Consider the following 22,463-nt stretch of genomic DNA (forward strand, 5'->3'; position numbering starts at 1 on the left):
TTCTTCTCTGGTGATACTTGACGATTCGGGAACATTTTGTGAAAAAAGATTTATTTCGGGTCACGCGCGCAACTTGCCCGATTATGCAAATAACATCCACTTCGCCTTTTGAAACTCGTAAAATATTCGCAGACCGGTCGCTTTCTCTGAAATTTGAAAGGATGATTGCTAACAAATATAGAAAGATTTTCACAATAACTAAAAATTCCTGTGTTAAGCATTAGAATTCGACGAAGAGGTAATGCGACTAAATTTGTCCCGTGCGGTGCTATTTTTATGATTTGACTGTTGTGCAAATTTTGACAGATAATATTAAATTATGAAAAAAATATCTAGGTAAAGGTACACCTTATTTAACGTCGGAAGTTCCTTTACTCTCTAGAGAGTATGCTCCCAGGAAGCCGATGGATAGATCGTTAAAAAATCTTTATTTTTAGCTGTTATTTGAACATAAAAGATGCAACACTTGACGAGAAATAATATTTTTGCTATTACTATGTATTTTTCCCGGGAATCGCGTTGAAAATGAGTTAAGAAATTTGCATACGTGCGTTGAAATGTGATACACGAGAAAGGAGTTTTATTTCTCTGACAAATGATTTTGTCATTGTAGTGCAAGATGAAATTTATTTGGGAAGCCAACAATATTCTTTTAACTTCCTGGTTAATCCAATTTTATTGCTGCGACTTGCTAGTGCGAAGATTGTGTACATGAAACTCGCGCTTCTTGCGAATTTTGAGTGTCATGAAATTACACAATTTGCGTGACAATATATTCCTTTTTTAATACTCTGACCCAAATACATTCAGATAGTAACAAACTTCATATTTACTTAACCATTTCTTCGCTTTTGTGCTTGTCAGCATTGTGATTTGCGGTAATTCGCAAGTCTGTTTTTGTATCTCATAGATGTTTAGATTTTCAATTACACGGCCACTCAACCTCTCGATTGTGTAAATAGTTCACCCTGAAGTCAAAATAGATACGTTTCTCAGGAACCCGACAAAGAAGGCTTCCTGACCCGACAGAAGAAATCTAAATATTCAGTTAAATATTACAACAAAATTAACTAACGACGGAAGTTTCTTCGCTAAACAGTACGTTGTTCTACTCTGAAACATTCTTTCCCGTAGTTGACACAGGGTGATCACGTGCACCTTTACGGTTGCCTAGCATGTGATCAATTTCTTCCTTTTGACAAAACGTTAGAGACTGCAAAAATGTTCGTGTTTTTAAGATCTTTCAATGAGAATTCGATTCATAGTTATATATAAACACTATGTTATTTTTTTTCTTCATCTGTCTCTTGGCTTGCCTTTTTCTGGTGCAAACGCAAAGCCAAACAATGTTTTGACCTGGCATCAGATTAGACCGTCACATTATGAAGCGGAAACAACACCTTTAGTCCTTTCTTGTATGTGCAATAAACGTTTGCTTAGTCCAACTGCTAGACATGCTGGAAAACGTCCGTCAGAGCAATTTGCAGTTAGTTTTTTGCCGACTATTTATTTAAAGAAGAAACGAGTGAATTTTACTCAAGAGCGTGTTTTGTTATCTTTAAACTGAATTTATTACGAAAGCTTAAAAGACTAAAAGACCTTAAAATGGGACAGGACATTACAAAATAATTAAACGTGTGAGCCAAAGGGCCTCTGCTAGCGCGACATGTGGGTGACCCCTCAAATGGTCTTAATGACGCCCCACTTGAAAAAATTAACTGGAACGCTGCAGTTCTTTGTGTAACGCGTACCACAGGCAACCCAGTGTAAGCTTTTTGGAGCTTCTCGTTTTGGTTTTTGACTGTAGTGCGACCCGGCCCTAACTGTGACGTGTTTTAGATGGAGCATGATCCTCCTCAAATTGTAGAAATAATTTGTTCCAAGTTTGCACGCAGCCTTCTAAATCTTCATGATTATTAAGAACAACGTGCCATGGGACATTTATGAGATCTTGTCTGAAGGATGATTTGTTGTATGACTTAAAAATTTGATATTCAAGCGTTTTTGGCGGAACCTTCATAAGACCACTTTTGAACACACAATACACCATTGAGTGATCACTGATACCAGTCGTTTACTCCAAAATCAACAATTTTGTGGACATTGTCAGTGAATCTTAAATCAATTTCACTTTCAGAATGTTCAGCGATACGTGTTGGAAAGTCAATTATTTGTTTAATGTCGTGAAGGTCTGCTATTCCCTTGAGTTTTCGTTTATCTGACTGATTAGCATTTCTTGTCTTTTTAGTTGAATAATCGATGTCGAAGTCGCCAAGTATAATTTTGTCAAAGTGGGATTCAATTCCGGCCAAAGAATTATTAAAATCTTCAAGAAATTTGTCCACTTGTTGATTTGGGGGTCGATAGATACATCCAATAATTAAAGGCTTACAGCGAGTTCGATTCACTTGTATGCAAATTGCCTCGTTGTTATTATGGACTGTATGGAGGTCATTTCTTCCGGTGAATACCAAACCTTTCGCTACGGTCACGTCGAATGATAGAATACCCTGGCAACTCTATTTCGCTGTCATATATCCCTTTATTTAGCCAGGTTTCAGATAAGGTTATAACATCTGCGCCATTGCGTTCACACAATAATCTTAATTGATCTATCTTTCCGAGAAGGCTTCGAACATTCAAATGAACAACCGAAAGCCCTCTAGCTTTGAAATTAAGAGTTGGGACGTCAAAAACATTGCCAGGACCAGGATGAGGATTTATATCACCAGCCAATAAAATAAACGATAGAACCAGCAGAGATGACTCGGTCAAATTGAGCAGCTTTGATACTTTGCATTCCACTTTGTGGATTTGTCATTTAACAATTAATGTTTGCACAGCCTTGCGAATCCTACGCAATGTAGAGTTATTATGCCCTAAATTTATATTGTAAAAAATAGAGATCAAGGTTTTTTTGAACGGGTCCAAATACCTGACTCTGCATGGGAGCGTAAACAGCTGGCAGCAAGTTGAATTTTGCACTTGCAACTTCCTCGGAGCATACTGCCAATCAAAACACATTGCATCACAAAATTGCAAAGTGGCGCGCAAATGAACAACCGGTTTTACTGTAACACATCATAATTTATTTCATCCTTCTCCTCCTTTTACTTCTCCGACTTGTCCCAATTGACAAACGGTTTCTGGACATCTTCCGCCGCTGAACAACAAAACTATTTCTTGCCGGTTCAGATAATTCCCCGATTCCGGGAATTAGAGTGGCGTGAAGAAACTTGACCTGCACCTAGCAACACCTGGTCTACCTGATTCGTGGAAAACGCCATTCGGGAGCAAAGGTTAGAGTAAACATAAAGGAAACTCTGAGCCTTGCGAACAATTCAGATAGAAAGCAGTCTGAGATCCCGTGACGTCTTCATTTATAGTGGTGCTGAATAGGAAAGACATTACGGGAAGTCCTAAGCTTTCATTCATAACCAGGATAAAGGCTTTACACAAGCTCATGCTCACGACTCCAGACGCAAGTTGAGATAGAGACGTGAAACATATATTTTGCAACATGGCCCGGTATGCCTCTGAGGAACAAACGTAAGTACAGTACGGGGGGCCCAGTTCTCGGTCACAAATAACGTAAACTTGTATTTCTTACCTTGGAGTAGCCGTAAGGACTTGAAATTTCAAAGACAACTAGCTTCAGCATTCAGTTTACACATGTAAAGCTATCGACTGCTCAACGCTGTTTTCTCCCGAGTAATAACGAAAATGGAGGCTTCGTTCGTGGGCCCAGTTATCGGCCAGCGAGCCCAGTTCTCGGCCAATGAAAAGAGTGCGCTCGATTCCTCAGAAAAAACAACGCTTTATCACCAATTTTGTTGTTAAGTCACTAATAAGGCTTGTGTTTGATATTTCGACCACAAAGTATCCTTAACGAGCTTTGTTTCATGTTAGAAATGGAAGCTTTTTGGGCTGTTACTAAAAGTGGGACGGGGACGTGGGACTTGGGACTCGGGGACTCGGGGAGGTGGGGACGCGGGGACGTGGGGACTCGGGGACTCAAGGACGTTGGGACGCGGGGACTCGGAGAGGTGGGACGCGTGTCCTGATTATTCATTCATTTATATATATATATATATATATATATATATATATATATATATATGCCACTGCCAGTGGAAAAACTGAAGACTTCATCTGCTATAAAAGTGCTCGATGGTTAAACCAGAGCTGTGAATAAAGATGAATTTCTGGAGTCGGACTAGTTCAAAAACATTTAATTGCAATTAAATGTTTTTGAACTAGTCCGACTCCAGAAATTCATCGTTATATATATATATATATATATAACCGAAAAAGTGGAAAGAAATCCTCATCTACAATAAAGTGCTCAATAGCAGAGCTAGAGCTATGAATAATTATACTCCAAGAGCTAGGTTATTTGAACATTTACTGCAACTCTGAGTTTCATGCTTCTTGCGAAGCATTCATCAGGCAACTGCCAGAAATAACGGTTACAATCACAGAAATTTGAAATTTCTGTGATTGTAACCGTTATTTCTGGCAGTTGCCTGATGATTGCTTCGCAAGAAGCATGAAACTCAGAGTTGCAGTAAATGTTCAAATAACCTAGCTCTTGGAGTATAATTATATATATATATATATGATTCTCAGCAAATCGTGAGAAGCATGAAACTCGGAGTAGCAAATAAATGTTTTTCACCGAGTTTAAGTCTACGTATCCATTTAAAGCTCTGGTGAACCCATTGAGCACTTTTAGCTGATGATCAATTTATCACGTCATTTCATTATATATATACATACATATACATAGATCATTGGTTAGGATTTTTACATTTAGATACTTAAAATATACTATTATGTAGGATATATAATACCGATAGAGGATTGTAATTTTTTTTTTTAGGAATTAACAGGAATTGGTTACGCTTTTTGGGCACCCAAATTTTGTAATAGGTTTGCAAACAGATGTTTCAATAAACTGCAAATAATAATAATGATAATAAGAATAATAACATAATCAAAACAACAACAACAGCAAAAGAATAATAATAATCTTGAAAATAATAGTAATAATTCCTTTGTTTTCTATACAATCTGCTGCCTTTTGTTACTCCATAAGTATTTCATCTTGATCACTTTTGGGAATGAGAAGGTTACACAAATTTAACAATTGTGGAGAATAATACAGAGAACAGTGCATATGAACTTTTTAATATCTTGAAATCCAGAAATCTGGTAATAAATTAGCCTGTTCACTGTGATATGCTACATTCATCCTATTTTATCCCTGAAAGCAGTTCCACTTGACCATCTGGTTTGTTGCTCCAGATGGAAAACTGTTTGTCCTGACAGGCACTTCCATTTCCCTCATGGTGCCATAGTTGCTAGGTCTGACATATCAGGAAGAGAAGCTAAGCATTTCTAGCAAACATTTAACAAGAACTGCCATTACAACACAACTTATGTTCTCTTACATTTGTAACATTTCTGTGACTTAAGACCAGTTATTTTGCATGTACAGTGTAGTGTACAGAACGAATTTCAAAAGAAGATAAATTAGCATTCCTAAAACTTCTTACAAAAGGAAGAATGGTGAAGTTATTGTGTTGAATAAATAAGAGAACATCTGGAAATAACAGGTACTTCAAAACAAAAAACAATACAACTACACGGAAGCATTACACTTAAACAAAATAAAACACGATAGTTCGAAAGAACTTTTCATCTCTTGAAATGAAAAACGAGGAGAGCATTCAGTATTTCTGTTGCAAAATATATTAATTTATAAAAATTAATATGCTTAATATGCACTTAACTCAAGAATTGTACGTAAGTTTGAAGGATAACATGAATGATGTAATATTTACACAGCTTGTCAATCAAATCACGAGAAGAACACGGCATTTCACCTTTCTTTACGTGTAACTTACAATGATTTCCAATGCTGTGTCTTCTCATACATGCAGAGTGCCTTAGTATTATATAGACCATGCTTAATCGAATACATCGTACGATCAGCTGTTATTGCTTTTGCTTGAAGTACTGTTTGACATCACTTTTACATGTGGCTACTGTATGTCTCAATAAAAAAATATGTACAGACTTACTCGCTTGTGTGGCCGTTTTTAACTCCTGTGAGGCGACTTGAGTGTCACAACTGAAGCCCACAAGCTCGCACCGCCACAACCTCGTTCCCAGGGTCTCTCTGGAGAACTGAACATCTCTCTAGTGTAAAGTTCTCCTATAACTCGAACGTTTGAGGTTATCAACCGATCACATCTACATGTATCAAAACGCGTCTGTCTGTGGTATTACTGCATTAACCCTGTCCTCCTGACTGTCCTCCTGACTGTCCTCCTAAGTTTCATTTAAGGTTACTGCTAACCTTTTCGGTCTCGAATTTTGCAAAATTTTAAAAAGCTACTATGAGATAGCTCATTATATTTGTTTTCTTCTAAAAAAAGAAATTATTAGAAAATGTTTTTTTCTTGCGGAGTTATTGCACATTTTGTGTTTTGCGTGACTAAAATGTTAATCCCCAAGGTGTTATGAGATGCCAACACTCGTCAACACTTTAGACCTCCCGTGCAGTTTGACGCGGAAATACATCCGGGTATCTTCACTTTATCGAGTGTTGAGTTCGCCATATTAGGGGGTTTAAGAAACGACGACGGCTACGGCAACGACAACGCCAAAAAGCAATAATATTATTGGTTAAAAGAACCAAAATGATCGTGCTGCACGTGCGGCACGCATTTTTAAACATTTCTCTCCCGTACTCGTCAAAACTACTACGTGAAATGACCAAATTTTAGGTTTTGACGACAACGTGGACAAACTACAGTGAATCTTTCAGGCTCGCCCTTTACTTCAAATCCGTTCGTACCAATCCAGTTATAGGACACTTCGCACATATTGTATCATATAAACAAGATGTAATAATCTCGAAATACTTAGAATAGCTCAAACGTATATTTTGAAGTGACGTTTTTGTCCCCGTAGCCGTCGTGGTTTCTTAAACTCCCTATTGGGGAGCTATACGGGAACGGCAAAAACGAGAACGTCATCTCCGAAATATATTATTTTAATCAATTCCGACTATTCCAAGCTTTTAAAAATGACAATGGTGTAGCCCTTCAAGAATGAAATCGATATAAGTCACGATTAATTTAGGGGAGAAAATGAAAATTAATCTCCTGGTGCTGACGTCCTCCATAAAACCTCAAATTTGGCTATTTTGTTGTTCTGCTGACGACGGCAAAGAAATGGACCAAAACGAAAAACGCACGTGCATTTCGTGCAAAGCCATTGTTTTTGCCCACTAAATATGTAAATTTGTGACGTTCTCGTTGCCGTCACCGTTGTCGTTGCTAAAGCTCAACCCAGTCGGAACCTGCGTTTTATTTCTGCGTTTTATTATTTTTTTCCGTGGCATGAAAAGTCTTGCCTGTGACTCCCCTGCTTAGTGGTGTCTTTGTGTATAGAGTCTTCTGTGCGTATTTTGTTAGGTTTAAGGGGGCTGGGGTAATGCGTAGATTTCTCTGGTGCACACACAGGAGAACATTTAATTAACCTGCAATGGCGTCGAAACGCGAATGGCGTTTTAGTGGATCTTTAAACAAAATATACCCTCATAGAGCTCAAGAATGGAACGTCAATTGGATGAACAAGACAGGCGGTGAAAAATAAATATCTCGAATCTTTAAAGCGACGAGTAATGGTCTTCGACAACAATTTCATTTTTCGCCGTTGGATATCAAGTGAGCTTTGTTTCTAATATTTTACTAACGCGGTATTATATACAACACCGAAATCAAATGGCAATTTTTTTATGGATTTAACAAACACTGAAGGAATCGAACGCCTTGAATACATCACCGTGTTTACTGAAGTCGCATCTAAGTTGTCTGGCAACATAGTTACTTTTGTACTCAACTCTGCAAAGGTAAAAAAAATTGGAAATGTGACAGTGAAGAATTATTTGAACATTGAATACATTGAATATTAACCGACAAAGGTTGGATTTGAGATTAAATATAGTTTTAGGCCTAATTAGGCCTAAAACGTTATTGCTTCTAAGTCATCGAGATTAAGATTAGGCGGATTCAGATTAAGACTGAGATTAGGAGCAATAACTTTTTAGGCCTAATTAGGCCTAAAACGATGTTTAATCTCAAATCCAACCTTTGTCAGTTAGTATTCAATGGTGTTTTGGTGATTCGTTTCGCTGTTTAGTATTCAATGCCCCCCGCTGAATTCGATGTCACTTTCGATTTTGCGATTTACTTGTGCAGCCAAAAGTACAATAACAAAATTCAACTTAGCAAAAATTTCCCAAAATGTTTTTCGCTGATGGTAACTTTTTATATTCGTGGTTCAAAATTAATTTTGTTTTCATGTCGTAAATTTTGTTGCTCTGGCAAAACAGTGTAAGTGTCAGATCAGTTTCACTATTTCGCAGGTGGTAGTTTGTCTGACTAGTATTCCTTCTGATGAAAACGTTCCTTAGGTTGGGTGCGGGGTCATAATTATAAATTAAATAAAATCCCATATCATTAGCCTTACTAGGTACAGAGAGTTTTAGCCGTGGAAAAATGGAACGATTACGTAGCATCCCGCGAAAATTCAAAGCTCTTGTTTACATTAAGCAAGTCGCGTACTAGTAGTTTGATAAGTGTCATGCCATCTTTTCGAGAAATAAGAGATTTGCTCCTTCTTTCGCACAGTTCTATTTCTATTTTGGGAGAACAATTTTTAGTTCTCTAACAGGAATATCACCCTGCCAACTTGACTTTTCCACACTCTTCGTAGGGCCAGTTTGACCTTTATGACATCGAAGACGGTGAATGTTTGGCGGAGTTTTGCGAAAAGCAAGATTTGAGGACCCTTGCAGAAGCTTTGCAAGTACCAGCAACTTTCCATTGTGAGCAACGACAACAACATTTTGACGACTTCCATCCCATGCGCCTTTCTCGCTCATTTCGCTCAAATGCTGATACATGTATATGTATGAGTTTAAATTGCCAAAGTACTTTCATTTTGGGAAAAGACATGCGAAACGTCTCGGCGAGAAGTACTTTGAAAGCTTAGAAAAATCTTGAGTCATCAGGTGAAAGCTTCACTGATGAAACGCGTTGTTGTTCGCGCCTACTGCTACCACATTTTGAGCTCAAAATCGACAAAATAATGATTAAGAAAGGATAAAATCCCTGTATCTTGCCATTTAGGTTGAAACAATAACATATAATTAGTATGTCATGTACGACAAAATCTTTACGTTCTTTCCATTACGGCCGGCCATGATCTCCTACGTATTCGGAAAGCGTACTACGGCTAGAAATCAGGCCACCTTCGCATGGCGGGAAGAAATATCACTTCCAGTCACCGTACTATTCACCTACGTAGTCATTGCTTAGAGTCTTGCTTGTAGTATTGTTAGTCTTACTTTCTTAAGCAGATTCAAGTAGTTTTGTCGCTATAGGTTATCTTGTAGTCGCTTTTTAAATATACACGTATTTACATGTATATACTTACATTTTGTATGTTATACCTTTGTAAATTTTTGGGGCTGGCGTGTTTACTGGTACCATGCCATACCAAGGTGACACCAAGTGTGACTTCCGTTTAAGTTTGCTGAATTTCACATCCAGTTTACGCGAAAGGTGATCTTTCAACTTCAAGGCTTTGGATTCAATAGTAGAGCAAATGTGGTTGAAATCAAGCTGTGATTTAAGTAGACTGAAGCTAGGCACGAGTTTGCTCGTAAGCCGTTTTGAAGTTTAGACGAGTGGAAATTTGACGGTTAAGTCCAAATTTCAGTAAATCTTTCTTAAAACTCCGGCAAGCAGAAGTGTCTTGAAATTCACGTCTGTTGAGTTTGAAATCGAAGAGATTAGGGTAAGAATACCCTCGTTGTAAGACCTTAACAACTTGTAACTTCACTGTTGACACAGGTTTGAAAGAGTTTCTTTCTGTGACCTCTGCATTACTCCTTAGTATGAATCGAGAACTAGTGTAAACAGGGAGTAGCAGTAGCTGAATTTACTGATTACAATTTAGTTATTTTTCGAACAGAGTAATCATAATGAATACTATCCATTCATAGGGAGGCACCAGCATACTGAGTTAATATAGGTTACAATATTATTATTTTCTCCCTAAGTAATGTAGTTTATGAAGAAGAACTGAAACCAAGAATTGCTGAGGCATCTGAATTCATCGACGAAGATAATGATGATGATGATGATGATGATGATGATGATAGCCACAGTGATGACAGTGACGGCCATGATAATGATGATTATGATGATAGTAAAGACGCGCAAAATACAAGCCAATCTACACAGTAAGTAAACAGAGATGTTTTTTAAGAAGCTGTTTTAGTCGGCAATCGAAAAGTATTTGTAGAATTTCCTTTTCTTAGGAAGCCATATGGATTCAGTATCTTGTTTTATTTTATTTCATTGTATAAACCGGAGTCTTACTATATTACAGATATCATTCGCAAATGCGTGTGACAGTTTTACATCAGCCCTACTAACTCCTCCAAAATGAAGAGGTGGTGGGAAAGGGGGCAGGGGTTGTACTCCTATATACAATGAATTGCTCCCAAAAAGTATGATTTATCGGCCGTTTCAGTCAAAAAACGAGTATAGATTTTAAGGGAATAACAAACGTCTCGGTTTTCTATCGCGAAAAGATTATAATTAGAAGTCACGTCTCAAAACGGGTTATCTAAAATAGCATATTTTGGTATGCAATAGCTTCAGGATTCGGAGAACCAGGCAACACACCCACACTAGAAAATCCTAGAAGTACCCCTGTATCCTCGGGGAATAAAAATGAGCGACATATCCAAAAAACATTTTCACAATTTTTATCAAATCCTAAGAACAATGATCGCAACCTGGCATAGGTTTATAAACGTACACGAGATGAGTTCTAAGGAAAGCATTTGTTTAACTTAGACTTTTGTTTCTTTTTCTTTTTACCTCACAGAAATACGGTTGCCGCATCTGGTGATGATAAACGTAAGAAAGTAAAAAATCTCTCTCTTCCATTCCCCCATCAACTTAAGCGAATGAGTATTCCATCTGCCAGGGCCTCTCCCTTCCAACCCCATCTCATTTCTTTTTGAAGCCTGAACTCGCTTATCTATTTTAAAGTTTCTCAAAACTCAGCCGATTATTTTTTCCTCTATGCAATAATACAAAATTGTTTAACTTCGTAAGGTTAACAAACTACGCTTACAGTTGCATCTGCCTGATATTGCTTTGCTTTGTTTTGTTTTTTACCACTCCTATGTTCATCTGTTAATATTACCCAGCTAGAAATGCTCGTGATTCTCTAGTGTAAATCCCAGTTTAACTCTTTTTTAATATATTGAAATAATATCTCGTAGATACTGATTTTTTATTCTTGGAAATTTATACACCTCGCCTTAACTTGATTTATGGTTGACATCTCTAGAGAAATCAAAGTCCAGATTCAGACATGTCAAAGCTTTGGGCAGTAAGATGCGATCTGTTCTTCCAAATATGAAGGTGGGACTGTTATGTTAATTTCTATTCCGGTTTAGCAATGAGAGAATGAGTGGCATAAGGTTTTCCAAAAATCGCATATTCTGAAAACGGAATACTCTTGTCGGAAGTGACATGGGAACAGCGCGCATAATAGTCTGGATGGAGCAGCTGAACCTGACTTTCGGTACCACGTCACAGGCTTGGCAGGCCGCGCATGATTTCCCGCCAACAGTTTTCGGAAAGAAATGCATGTTACGCGTATTCTCAATTAATAATAACCATTACAGTTTGATTGGTGCATTAACTACTTTATTTTTCACTAATTATTACGTAATGCTGTAATCAGACAGTGAAATCGGACAGTTGGCTGTAATCGGACAGTTACATCAGCCAATCATATTTTAGTGCACTCAACTTAATCCACCAATAACAGAATTTATCACAATAACCATAGCAACAACCACCTACCCAACCAAACCGGGGATTTTCCAAAGTGGACGAATTTGTAACATAAGACAGTGAAAAATGAATGTATTTGTTTTAGCCTAAATTGTAATGGTCATGATTAATTGGTAACGGGACTTTGCGATCGTTTCGTCCAATTCGGTCTGTAATCATGCTCGTGACTAAACAAATCGGACTCCCGCTACGCGGTCGTCCGATTTTGTTAATCACTCGTATGATTGCAGACTGAATTGGACTCCAATCAGTCCTATTACCATTGTAAATCATGTGCTCTTCATTCTGCTGTCGGGAGCAGACTGAAGGGAATATTTATTCCATTCATTCCGAAAACGAAATAGGTTCCAAAAAGACATGATTACCCGTCTATTCCGAATTTTCCAATCCGGGATAGTCCCAGGAAAATGCGCCTTAAGTAACATGGCTTCTGATAGGATGCGGAAAAAATTTAAAGATTATGCGGAAATTTTTGGCCATATTATACGGAAACATGCGTTGATTATGCGGAAATTACACCGGATTATGCGGAAACTGAAACAAGTTATAAAACTAATAATTAGGCCCGTCCAATGTATTTACATGCTTACGGTAAATCCGTAATCGAAATTGCAACCAATACAATCGCATTTGTGACTGAATTTTTTCCCTTTGTGATTAAATTAAATGGAGGAGTCATCAATTTGCGACCAGCTTTCACCGTTGAAATAAAAGGGTTAGCAGTTGGGATTTTCCCGCAACTTTTGGTAAAATAAATAAAGCGATAAAAAAGTATTTTGTTTCTCATCATGAATTTTGTTTCAATTTGGAGATAATGGAGCAAAATTGTAATACCTTTGGAGCGCGATCCATTCCCTCGATCATTGACTTAAAGTGCGTTTGATTCACCGTATTCCGGAATAAGTCTGTAATCATGCTCGTGACTAAACAAATCGGACTCCCAAAAGACATGATTACCCGTCTATTCCGAATTTTCCAAATCCGGGATAGTCCCAGGAAAATGCGCCCTAAATAATGAAAATTTTCAACGTAACAGTAACATCCCTCTGGCTGAATAGTGTTAAAAGCTTAAGATTACCAACGAAAAATTCTATCGCAAAAGTTCTCCCTAGAAAAAAAAATGGTTTGAAATAAAAAATGACCGTCCCTGGCCAACCAGTCAGCACGAAGACCTGCTAAAATACTGTAAAGGTTGCTTTTCACTCATTGCTTGTGGAGGGGGACATTGGGATTTTCGGTTTTGGCTATTTTTTAGATCGGTTTTTCGGTTTTTATGCCAGAAGACTTCGGTTTTTTGGTTTTGGTGTTCATTGCGGTTTGCGGTTCTTCGTTTTTTAGCCTCTGGTTTTCGGTTTTCGTAAAAAATACGAGCGGTTTTTCGGTTTTGTTATCCGATGTGCTTTTTGGGTTTTCCTTTTTTTGTCCCATTTGGGTTCCGGTTTTTCTTAGATTTGAGCGGCAATTGATCTCGAATAGAGTGTTATTTATTTATTTATTTATTTAATCTTTATTTAACCACGGTGCAATTCATCAGCAATATTAAAAAAATATGTACAATTAAAAACTTATAGATAGAATTATGTAAACTATCTTACTCAATATCATACAATAAAAGCTGCTTTCCATGAATGCCGTGTTTAGAATAATGGCTTAGATAACCTCTTTAATCAGTCGTTTGAGTTGATTGAGGGACTCTGCTTTCCTTAGTTCTAATGGCAAACTGTTCCACAAAACTGCGCCACTAAATAGCCAAAGCTGTTTTTTGTAGTAGTTTGTGCGCGGTTGCGGAACATTTATCTCATTCACAGAGTCTCTCAAACAATAACCAGAATCGCGATGGACAATTTTCGAGCAGAGATACTCAAGTGCTAGTCCCTGAAGGGACTTAAATACCATTGTTTGCTCTTTCAGTTTGCCTTTGAGAGTCTAGGGATTTCCATCTTAAGAGTTCAAATAAATTGTTGACATGAGCGTCATAGTTAGAGTAGGTCAAGACACGGGCTGCTCTGTTTTGTAGTTTTTGCAGTTTGTCCTGCAAAGTTACTCCACAGTTTCCCAAACAATATTGCAGTAGTTGAAACTACTAGGGCCTGATAAATAGAATGTAAGGTCCCATAGGGTACAAGATGCCTGTTTTCACTCACGTGACCACTAACCTTGTTTTTCCTCCGAAACAAAAGAAAACGTTTGAGTGATAATAGAACTCAATTCCCGGAGACGTCACATGAAAACACTCTATAGCCGCGAAACGCCAAAGTTATTGAGAGGAATGCATGACAAACTAAATGTAACGGTAGGGGATCACGAGTGTCGAATGACGCCCGAGTTGGTGCGGAGTGGATGAAGATGAAGGACCCCATGAAAATCTGAACGAGCATGAAATGAGTGAGAAGCTAGTGACTCTGATAAAGTCCGGAGAGAATTTGATGAAAGTAGTGACGAAGTCAGTGCAGATGACAACAATTCCCAGGGCCAGCAAGGTGAATTAGGGACATCGGCGAATTTTGTCTTTGGTGCAACGTCGCGATATGGAAGGGCGGTGCCGGGAGGGGGTGGGGGGAGACTCCCATATAAAAAGGGGAGGGATGCTCGTCGTCTCGCTTAGGGGTGTAAATTTCGGATTTTAGTCTCACTTAGGGTGTCTTGGGCAAAACGCAATCATGTGTAGCCGTGAAAATCTCCTTTAGGGTTGCGCGCGAAGAAATATAAAAGTGTATATTTAAACTTTTATATTTCTTCACGCAAGCGAAAGTATTAGATGATAATGTCTTTGCCATCATTAAAAGTCGCTGTATTTTTCATTTGTTTGTGTTCTAATATGGTCTCTTCTAAGGGTCAAAAAACGCCTGGGCCACGCCCAGATTGGTCTCCTTTAAGGGTTTAATGTAAAATTTCCGATGAGCATCCCTCCCCTTTTTATATGGGAGTCCTCCCCCCGGGGGGCGGTGAGGTTCAATATTCGTCTCTTGTTTTAAGCAAGTATCGGTTTATTACCACATTTAACCTTTGAGCAAGTTCCTGCTGCCATGTAAAACAAGGAACTAACAGTACCGGTTAGCTTCCTCAATGCAATCGCATATCAGTAGACCAAGATTAAACATTCCATTCGAGTCTCCACACTGTCAGGTCTTAGTTATCAAATAGAAATGTTCAATTAGAGAATTTGATTGAAGTTTCCTGAGCTATAGCTTTTCGCAATTGCAAAATTGCAATTTTAGAGAGGACTCCTAACTTAACTTGGCTCCATTACCAGCTGCTTTACGGAAAATGAGCCCACAAAGTCCGGGCTCGAGAGAGCGGCAGAAATAAAGCCTATAATTTTAGCATATACTAAAAGATATGAAGGCTTTAGACAAGTCCATGACATTCACAAATACTTTGATGAAATAAAGTGTTAGTGTAGTTTGCTCTGTAAGCCGCACTTACCACCATCGTATCGGTTTTCTGACGGTTTTGTATGCGGTTTTCGGTTTCTAATACACCCCAATAACCCCCTCCTTGTGATTATTATTAAAATCAAAGATTGGGCGAACTCATTTTGTGTGGCCATGTTTAACATCAGGAAGTAAAGTAGCAGTAAATTAAACACGTCTAGCTCTATTGTGTGGTTATATCTTCAGACCAAGCAAGCCACAATCCAGAAACTCCAGCACAAAATTAGAGAACTAGAAGATAAGAACGTGCTGGTGCAGTCTAAAATGAGACAGATGAGGATAGATAACATGAATATGGAAGCAGTTATCAAGGAGAGAGACGGCTTGCAGGCAGACGTTACACACCTGCAGTCGAGGATTGAAGACTTGATGACAAAGGTATGATATTCTTCAGCAAGAGATAGGAATTGAGGTGTTCAATTTAATCAAGGAAGATTAAACCTTGGAAATGCAATTTTTCTGTAAACGGCAATACACACAAGTACTCGGGAAAAAACGAATTCTCCCAATTGGAGTAAACTTATGACATTCAGATTGCTATTTCGGATGCTCTACTGACTGACCTACGGGAGGCTCGTGGGAGCTTAGGCCATTAACCTTGGTTGATGCAACAAACGTCCTGTGTATTGCTGGGGTCTGAATGTCAAGAGGTGGCATCTTCACAATGAGCAACAACACATTGTAAAACCGTAATCTCGTCGTACGCACGCTACAGATATCTTGCTTTATTATATAGATATTGAAGAAATACCAGGATTTCTCCTTTTACTAAAAAACCATATCTTCACCGCGCGCAGTGAACATATCATTTCTATCTTTCACATGTGAGGATATAGGTGTTGTCATGGTAACCAACACGATTAGCCAATAAAACGCGAGCTTTCTCCTCGTTGTAAGATACTTTTGTGCTTTATTATAATTCTGCTCTACTACATTAACATTTTTATTGCAAATTTGACATTATCATGATTTGTTTTTCATAACTTTCATATCTTGTTTCATGTTACACAACATGCGTCTTTTAGCGGTTAGTGACCACTTTTTCATCATTTCGAAACTGAATAAAACAAGTTGTTTTAAATTTAGACATTTCATTAATATCTTATATAATAAACAGAACATTCGCTTCGCTCTCTCGTGAGAGATACTTGCAGCACTCGAAGATAAAATTCGTATCCCCGCGCGGTCATGTAATATCGGCAGGTTAGTTTTGCAGGTTGCAGGTTGCAGGTTGCAGGTTGCAGGTTGCAGGTTGAAATTTACTGTGACTGTTACATGAATAGCTAACCTTAGGCCTAATTAGGCCTAAAGAAACGTTTTTAGGCCTAAGGAGGCCTAAAGAAACGTTTTTAGGCCTAATTAGGCCTAAGGTTAGCTATTCATGTAACAGTCACAGTAAATTTCAACCTGCAACCTGCAACCTGCAACCTGCAACCTGCAAAACTAACCTGCCGATGTAATATCCTCTATATATACGTGCTTCTTGTGAATTGGGAGAAAAACAGGGCGCCTTTTACAGCTTTTCTGTGGTAAATTCGGTAAAATTCGCTTTATAATCGACGCGTCGAATAACAAAACAATTGTCTTGCTCACTCTTGCGGAATATCCCCTAGCTTTAGCCTAAGTTTAGTCTCAGGCCATATTCTGCTCGATTTAGCAGGATAATTGTTAAGCATCAATGGTGGCCAATTTATTTTTCTGTTGTTTCCTTGTTAATAAGCCATCTTTACCTTATTTTTCACTTCAAAATTCTTTTGTAATTTGAACTTGTTGACGATCCAAAAAGGGCTAATTAACATGCAAACAAAAGAACAATAAATTAGGTGCAATTTTGGAATAAGGTGTATACCTTTTTTGTTAAGTTACATTGTTTGGTCTTGATTTAAGTGTCGCTGCCTCCTTCCCTCAAAAATCAAACGAAACCAGCAGAAGTAAATAACACAAAGCGTTTATGAGTTTATTACGGGGGAGGGGAACCAGTCCTTGTTAACCCACGTCTTAGAGAGCTAAACGCAAAGCTATATTCATGACCAATAAGAAAGTTCTAAAGACTCTGTTGGCAATGTTCCTTTGCTCTCAATCGAAGGCTTGTTTTTGACGCCGAATATCGCGTAAACTGCTGCTGTTTTCTTTTCTTTTTCGTTTCTTTGTTTGTTATGCTAGTTGGAAGAAATTAAGCGGAGGGAACACATTGCGGAGTGCATTAAGGTATGAAATAAAATTATTATGCATTCGTGTAACTTTCTCAATTGTGAATGGTTGGTTACAAGCATGCAGCTAATTCTTCCAGTAGCCAATGAAAAATGGTGTACTGTCGAACTTTACCAGATCTCACATTTCCAGTGACAGAGTAAGATTTGGGTACGAGATTAGTCAATCAATGGTGCTTTGGCCTAATCGAATTACGGAGTCTCCGACAAGGCAACATCAATTATAATGCATGATTTCTCTTCCTTATTTAGGAGCACAATATCGGGCTTGTTGTGTCCAATGTGATGGTTTGTTTGGATCTTAAAATCCCACAAAAGTTTTTACTTCTCAGAACAACAGACTTGGTCGGGTTCGTGGTCATACCATTTTGTTGTCCTTTCAAAACCACATTTATCGCTGAGATCCCAATGGATAACCTGGGGGCCCTTATCGTTTCTCAATTATTATTATTATTATTATTCAATTGCGTAAAGTTGTTTTTTAATGTCCTCTTTCCTACTTAGTTGAATCACATCAGTGGAATGTTATGGAAGCGTGGTGTTTTAGGACTTACAGGTAGAATGTGGAGACACCGCTGGTTTACAGCAAGCAACGACGGCAGGCTCTATTATTACAATGCTATTCCCAGAGGGTAGGTAAAACAAAATGTGTTCCATTGTTAACAGCGGTTAAAGTGGCTCCATAGAGTTTTTGCGAATACCTTTACTACAAGGCACGAGTTTCAAAAAGAAACCTAATTAATTTCTCTTGAAGTTTTCCCTACAGAGATTTACCAGTATGGGTACCGATATAACAAGGCTTATTTTTTTGGTGTCAATTTTTGGATTATGGCCATTACCATGACAACATCACATCGAATGACAGGGAGATATATTCTTTGTTTCGACCTAAATTTCTTAATATTTATACTTTTCTTCTGTGAAATTTTTTTATTCTTTGCCACATTATGAAAATTATATTGCCTGACATATTGAAGTAGCAAAAAGTCAAGGTCGTTTAGACGGTTTTGCCAATATTCCGTAATTTGTTATTTTTCTAAATATATTCGATTAGCTAATACAGATTTTAACAAATTCTGAGCATTTGATAGGAACTGTATGTGGTTAGAACTGAGCCAATTAAAAAAAAAATTACCGAAGTGAACACGAGAAAATTAGCGGTTAATATTACAGATTTGGCCACGCTGACGTCACAAATATCAGAAAAAGACGCGCGATTCAGGCTTTACGCGCCATACGCGTGCCCAGCTTGCGCTCGGCCGTAAAACTCTAGGGAGCATTTTTAAACGTAACTAATAATAATAATAATAATGATAATAATAATAATAATAATAATAATAATAATAATGATGATGACGATGATTATGATTTTTAAAACTCATAGATAATACGTTTTTGCATGAGTCTTTTGAGTATAATAAATCATATTGGGACTCACTAGAAAACTAATGAGGTGTGAAGAGATTGTTTTTACTCGTGCCGGATAAGCAAAAAAGGTTTGCCTTCCGTTCTTCTTCGTGTTTTCGCTTACCAGTTTTGTGAATGGACGCGATAGATCTGGTTACGGTGTGAGGCACGCATTCATTGCTGGAAAATCTGACACCGAGACAAGTATAGGCTACAAGTAATCCCTTACCTTTTGAAATGCGTGTTTTCCAGAAAAAAAACCTATTCACGTTATTGTTTCTCACCCACCCCTTCCCCCAACCACCATGCCCGTTGGCCTTATCTCCTTCTCCTCCACACCTAAAACATAAAATGTAGTCTGAAGTAAGAAAAAAAAAAAAAAAAAACCACACACACACCCTTACCGAAAAAGTAAAGAGTCACCTATGCTGTAGTTTGCAGCTTCACACTCATCCCAGAGTTGGGTGGAGGCTGGGCGAAGAACTACCACCTGTCCCCAGAGCCTGTGTTGGTCACGGAAATCTCTTAAGAAGCATGATGCGTCCTTTGGTTTCCTTAGATTCATTGACATAAAAAATATCACCGAAGTTCAAGACTGGCCTTCTTCCGCAGGATACTGTAAGAAGTCGTGTTTCAATGTGGTGACACCCAAGAGAACTTTCGAGATTAGAGCAAAGGATGAAGAGGAAAAGGAAAGGTATAACGCGTTTCCCTTCATAAGACAACTCCCTGTCTCTCTGCTTCTGTTTATTTATCGATTTATCTATCCAATTAGCCATCATTCCATCCATCAACAACAGCAACAACAACAACACGCTTTATCTTCCCCATTTAGTTACCTTACAGACAATTAATTCATTTATTTATGAAAAGAGAGAGGGGACTGACTACCTGAAATAACCATAGAGTTAAAGAGGGCAGGCAGCCAGTTTAACAAAAGTGATAATACTAGTTTAGGTCGGTACACAAACACAGAGAAACACAAATACACATAACACGCAGGGAGCAAAAATAAAATAATACAAAGAAGAAATAGTATAAGATAAATAGGAGGAAACTAGAGTTAAAAATTGCACATGAAGTAAGCAAATGGTATCCATCAGTTCGCCCTTACTGTCTGTCTGTCGTGGCGGTGGGAGTGGGTGGTAGGGGGTGAAAATCTCCTGCATCCCGTCCCCTGTTTTCCCGCCTCCGGTAGCTTTTTCACCGAGCTCCCGCATGTTTTCGCGTTTCTCCCACCCCTAATAAATTATTTCGCTCCCACCTTTTTAGAGCTCACGCTTCCCGCCCTCTACTCTTCCGCTCTCCTACCCACCCGTATTCCTCTTGCCCCGTGTCCCTCCCTTACCTCTCAGTTTCCGTTAGTCTCTCTCTGTCTGTCTGTCTGTCTGTCTGACTCTCGAGTATGTAACTCTGTAAAACTAAATGCTGCTTAAACCTCACGTCTTGCTGATATTTCTTATAGGTGGCTCAACGCTCTTGATCATCTTCGGTACTGGACGAAGGAAGAAGCATCTTTCAACGAAGGCAAAAATATACGTTGTACTGAAAATCACTAGAACTTACTATAGGTTCACTTGCTTAGCGGAAGTCGCAAGTCGTTTAACTATGGAATCCATAAAATGTTGTAGTTATACAGGCCTGGGACACCAAACTTATTTAAACTTTTTTATTGCCAATATACTAACGCGCTTTATACTTAAGTGTTATTATTGAGCAGAAACAAATCAAATAAAAAACAGTCATAAAGTGTTAAAAACAGACGAGAATCTGTTTTGAAATTTGACTTCTGTTTGAGAACTGGCTATGAAGAGCCTTCCATAATCTATGAGCAGTTTATTTGAGTCTTTCTGCGTAAATGAAGTAGTCCTTCTTCACAAGTTTATCCAGCGCCTCCTCTTTTGTCGCACTGCTTAGCTCACATTGGTTTGAAGTCAAGTCGTAGTACAGTTGCAGCTAGCGCACTTGGGATCTATGCAGCTCTTGAGTACGATTGTGTTGTACGCATGCCCAAGAAGCGCGTGATGTATGATGGATAATTTGGTAACCACCAATAATACAAAGATTGGCAAACGGAGAGGCATCTTGCATCGAGACTGAAAATAAAAGACAGATCTGCTCAGTGGATTACCCATAGGTTGGAAGTGATCAAATATTCCTTATGGAGCACTAAAATCACTGATGTCTGGGGAAAAACGGTGATGGGGTAGTTGGAAAAAAACACCGTGAAAAATGTTCATAAGCGCAAAGTTAACCCCTTTTAGGATGATTCCTCGCATCCTTACTGCGCATAATTTATGTCGTCAATTAGCGCGAGTATTTACCTTGACAATGAGCTTTGTTACCCGAAATTTTCCTTTGGTCGTTGTGTTGCAAAGAAACGAGCCCGAGAGCCACTCTTTTTCGTTCGTCTTCTTTACTCGCAATAGGCACTCGAAAAACATATTATAAGGAGAAAAAAAATGATAGTAAAAGTTGGATTATTTATATATAAATGATGTGAAACTCTGCATTTAGAGCCAGGGAGGAGTGAGTTGATGACTAGTGGTCCAGTTTCCTTATATCATTTGCAAGATCAGGCAATTTGAAATCACTATTACGAAAGATAATAGCCCAGACAAACAATTATGCCCTAGTTTTCCTTACTATTCTTAGTTTTTGCTACATAACAACGATTTGTTTCGTTGTTTCAATGTCCCACGCATGGATAATTGAATGGTGCCGAGTTTGAACAAAACTTTCAATACAGTAAAAACCCGCGTATAAAGAACCTAGAATTTTGGATTTCAGGCTGAACAGGTTCTTATATTTTGGGGTATTTTTTTCCGATAACTGGCTGACTAGGTTCTTAGCAGGTTCTTATTTGCAAATGTTATTATAGTGATAGCATTCGGGGAACTGTAATAGTACTAATATGCTATAATTGTAAAGCATTTACAAAAATGTCAAGTCTTGTTGTCGAAACAAGTCCTGTATCATGGGCCTGACCATATTTACAGTTGTATGATCACCATGCAAATTTCAACAGGAAAAATATGCCTACCTTGTTTACAAATCAATTCCATGCTGTACAGAACAAAACATGTTTGGCTATTTACAGTATATACAGTGTATTTTGAATAAAAATAAATAAATGTGAGGAAGTAAACAAATGTCAATCTATGGAGGGAGCTACATTCTGACAACCACTTTTGTTAAGAAACTTTTTGAGAAAACTGGATATTTGATGACAGCGAATGGAGATGAGAAATCAGACCACAGGGGCTTGAACCTTATACGTTCAGGGACAATCATGTACAAAACATCTACATTGATGTGTCCATTTAATCAAATGATGCAGCACCAGCCTATTTGGTCATCAAGACCCTTCTTGTCTTAGCAGGACTGCTATCATGCCATTTTTCAAGATTTATCTCTTCTTCCAGTCACTTCTCCATCTGTTCACCTATTTT

General features: G+C 38.2%; 2 protein-coding genes across 4 annotated transcripts in view; one reads left to right on the plus strand and one right to left on the minus strand.

Moving 5' to 3' along the window:
* LOC138045427 (uncharacterized) overlaps positions 1–3,910 on the minus strand; it is a 27,337-nt gene extending 23,427 nt beyond the window's left edge. For 2 of the 3 annotated variants that reach the window (XR_011131581.1, XM_068891934.1), the window contains exon 1: positions 3,611–3,910. Coding sequence is in view for 2 of the 3 variants with exons in the window: in XM_068891934.1 (XP_068748035.1) it covers positions 3,611–3,661 (51 nt within the window). In the remaining variant the exon portion in view is untranslated. Of the gene's footprint in view, positions 1–2,935; positions 3,007–3,610 lie in introns of all 3 variants that reach the window. The other variant, XM_068891935.1, reaches the window with a different exon arrangement.
* On the plus strand, positions 2,322–20,772 carry LOC138045428 (uncharacterized). The gene is made up of 9 exons (XM_068891936.1): positions 2,322–3,549; positions 10,142–10,324; positions 10,978–11,009; positions 11,449–11,522; positions 15,581–15,772; positions 17,558–17,602; positions 18,109–18,236; positions 19,571–19,708; positions 20,477–20,772. The coding sequence occupies exons 1-9, from the start codon at positions 3,521–3,523 to the stop codon at positions 20,568–20,570; spliced, it is 915 nt and encodes a 304-aa protein (XP_068748037.1). The 5' UTR covers positions 2,322–3,520; the 3' UTR covers positions 20,571–20,772.
* Positions 20,773–22,463: the final 1,691 nt, after the last annotated feature.

The sequence above is a fragment of the Montipora capricornis genome, chromosome 4, assembly GCF_036669925.1.
Source record: "Montipora capricornis isolate CH-2021 chromosome 4, ASM3666992v2, whole genome shotgun sequence".
Classification (NCBI taxonomy): Eukaryota; Metazoa; Cnidaria; class Anthozoa; order Scleractinia; family Acroporidae; genus Montipora; species Montipora capricornis.

Excerpts from the sequence above, each read along its gene's own strand:
- LOC138045428 (XM_068891936.1), top strand. The coding sequence starts at position 3,521 with ATGGCCCGGTATGCCTCTGAGGAACAAAC. Across the intron at positions 10,325-10,977 it reads AATACAAGCCAATCTACACA|AAATACGGTTGCCGCATCTG; the intron begins GTAAGTAAACAG and ends TTTACCTCACAG. Across the intron at positions 11,010-11,448 it reads CGCATCTGGTGATGATAAAC|AGAAATCAAAGTCCAGATTC; the intron begins GTAAGAAAGTAA and ends TGACATCTCTAG.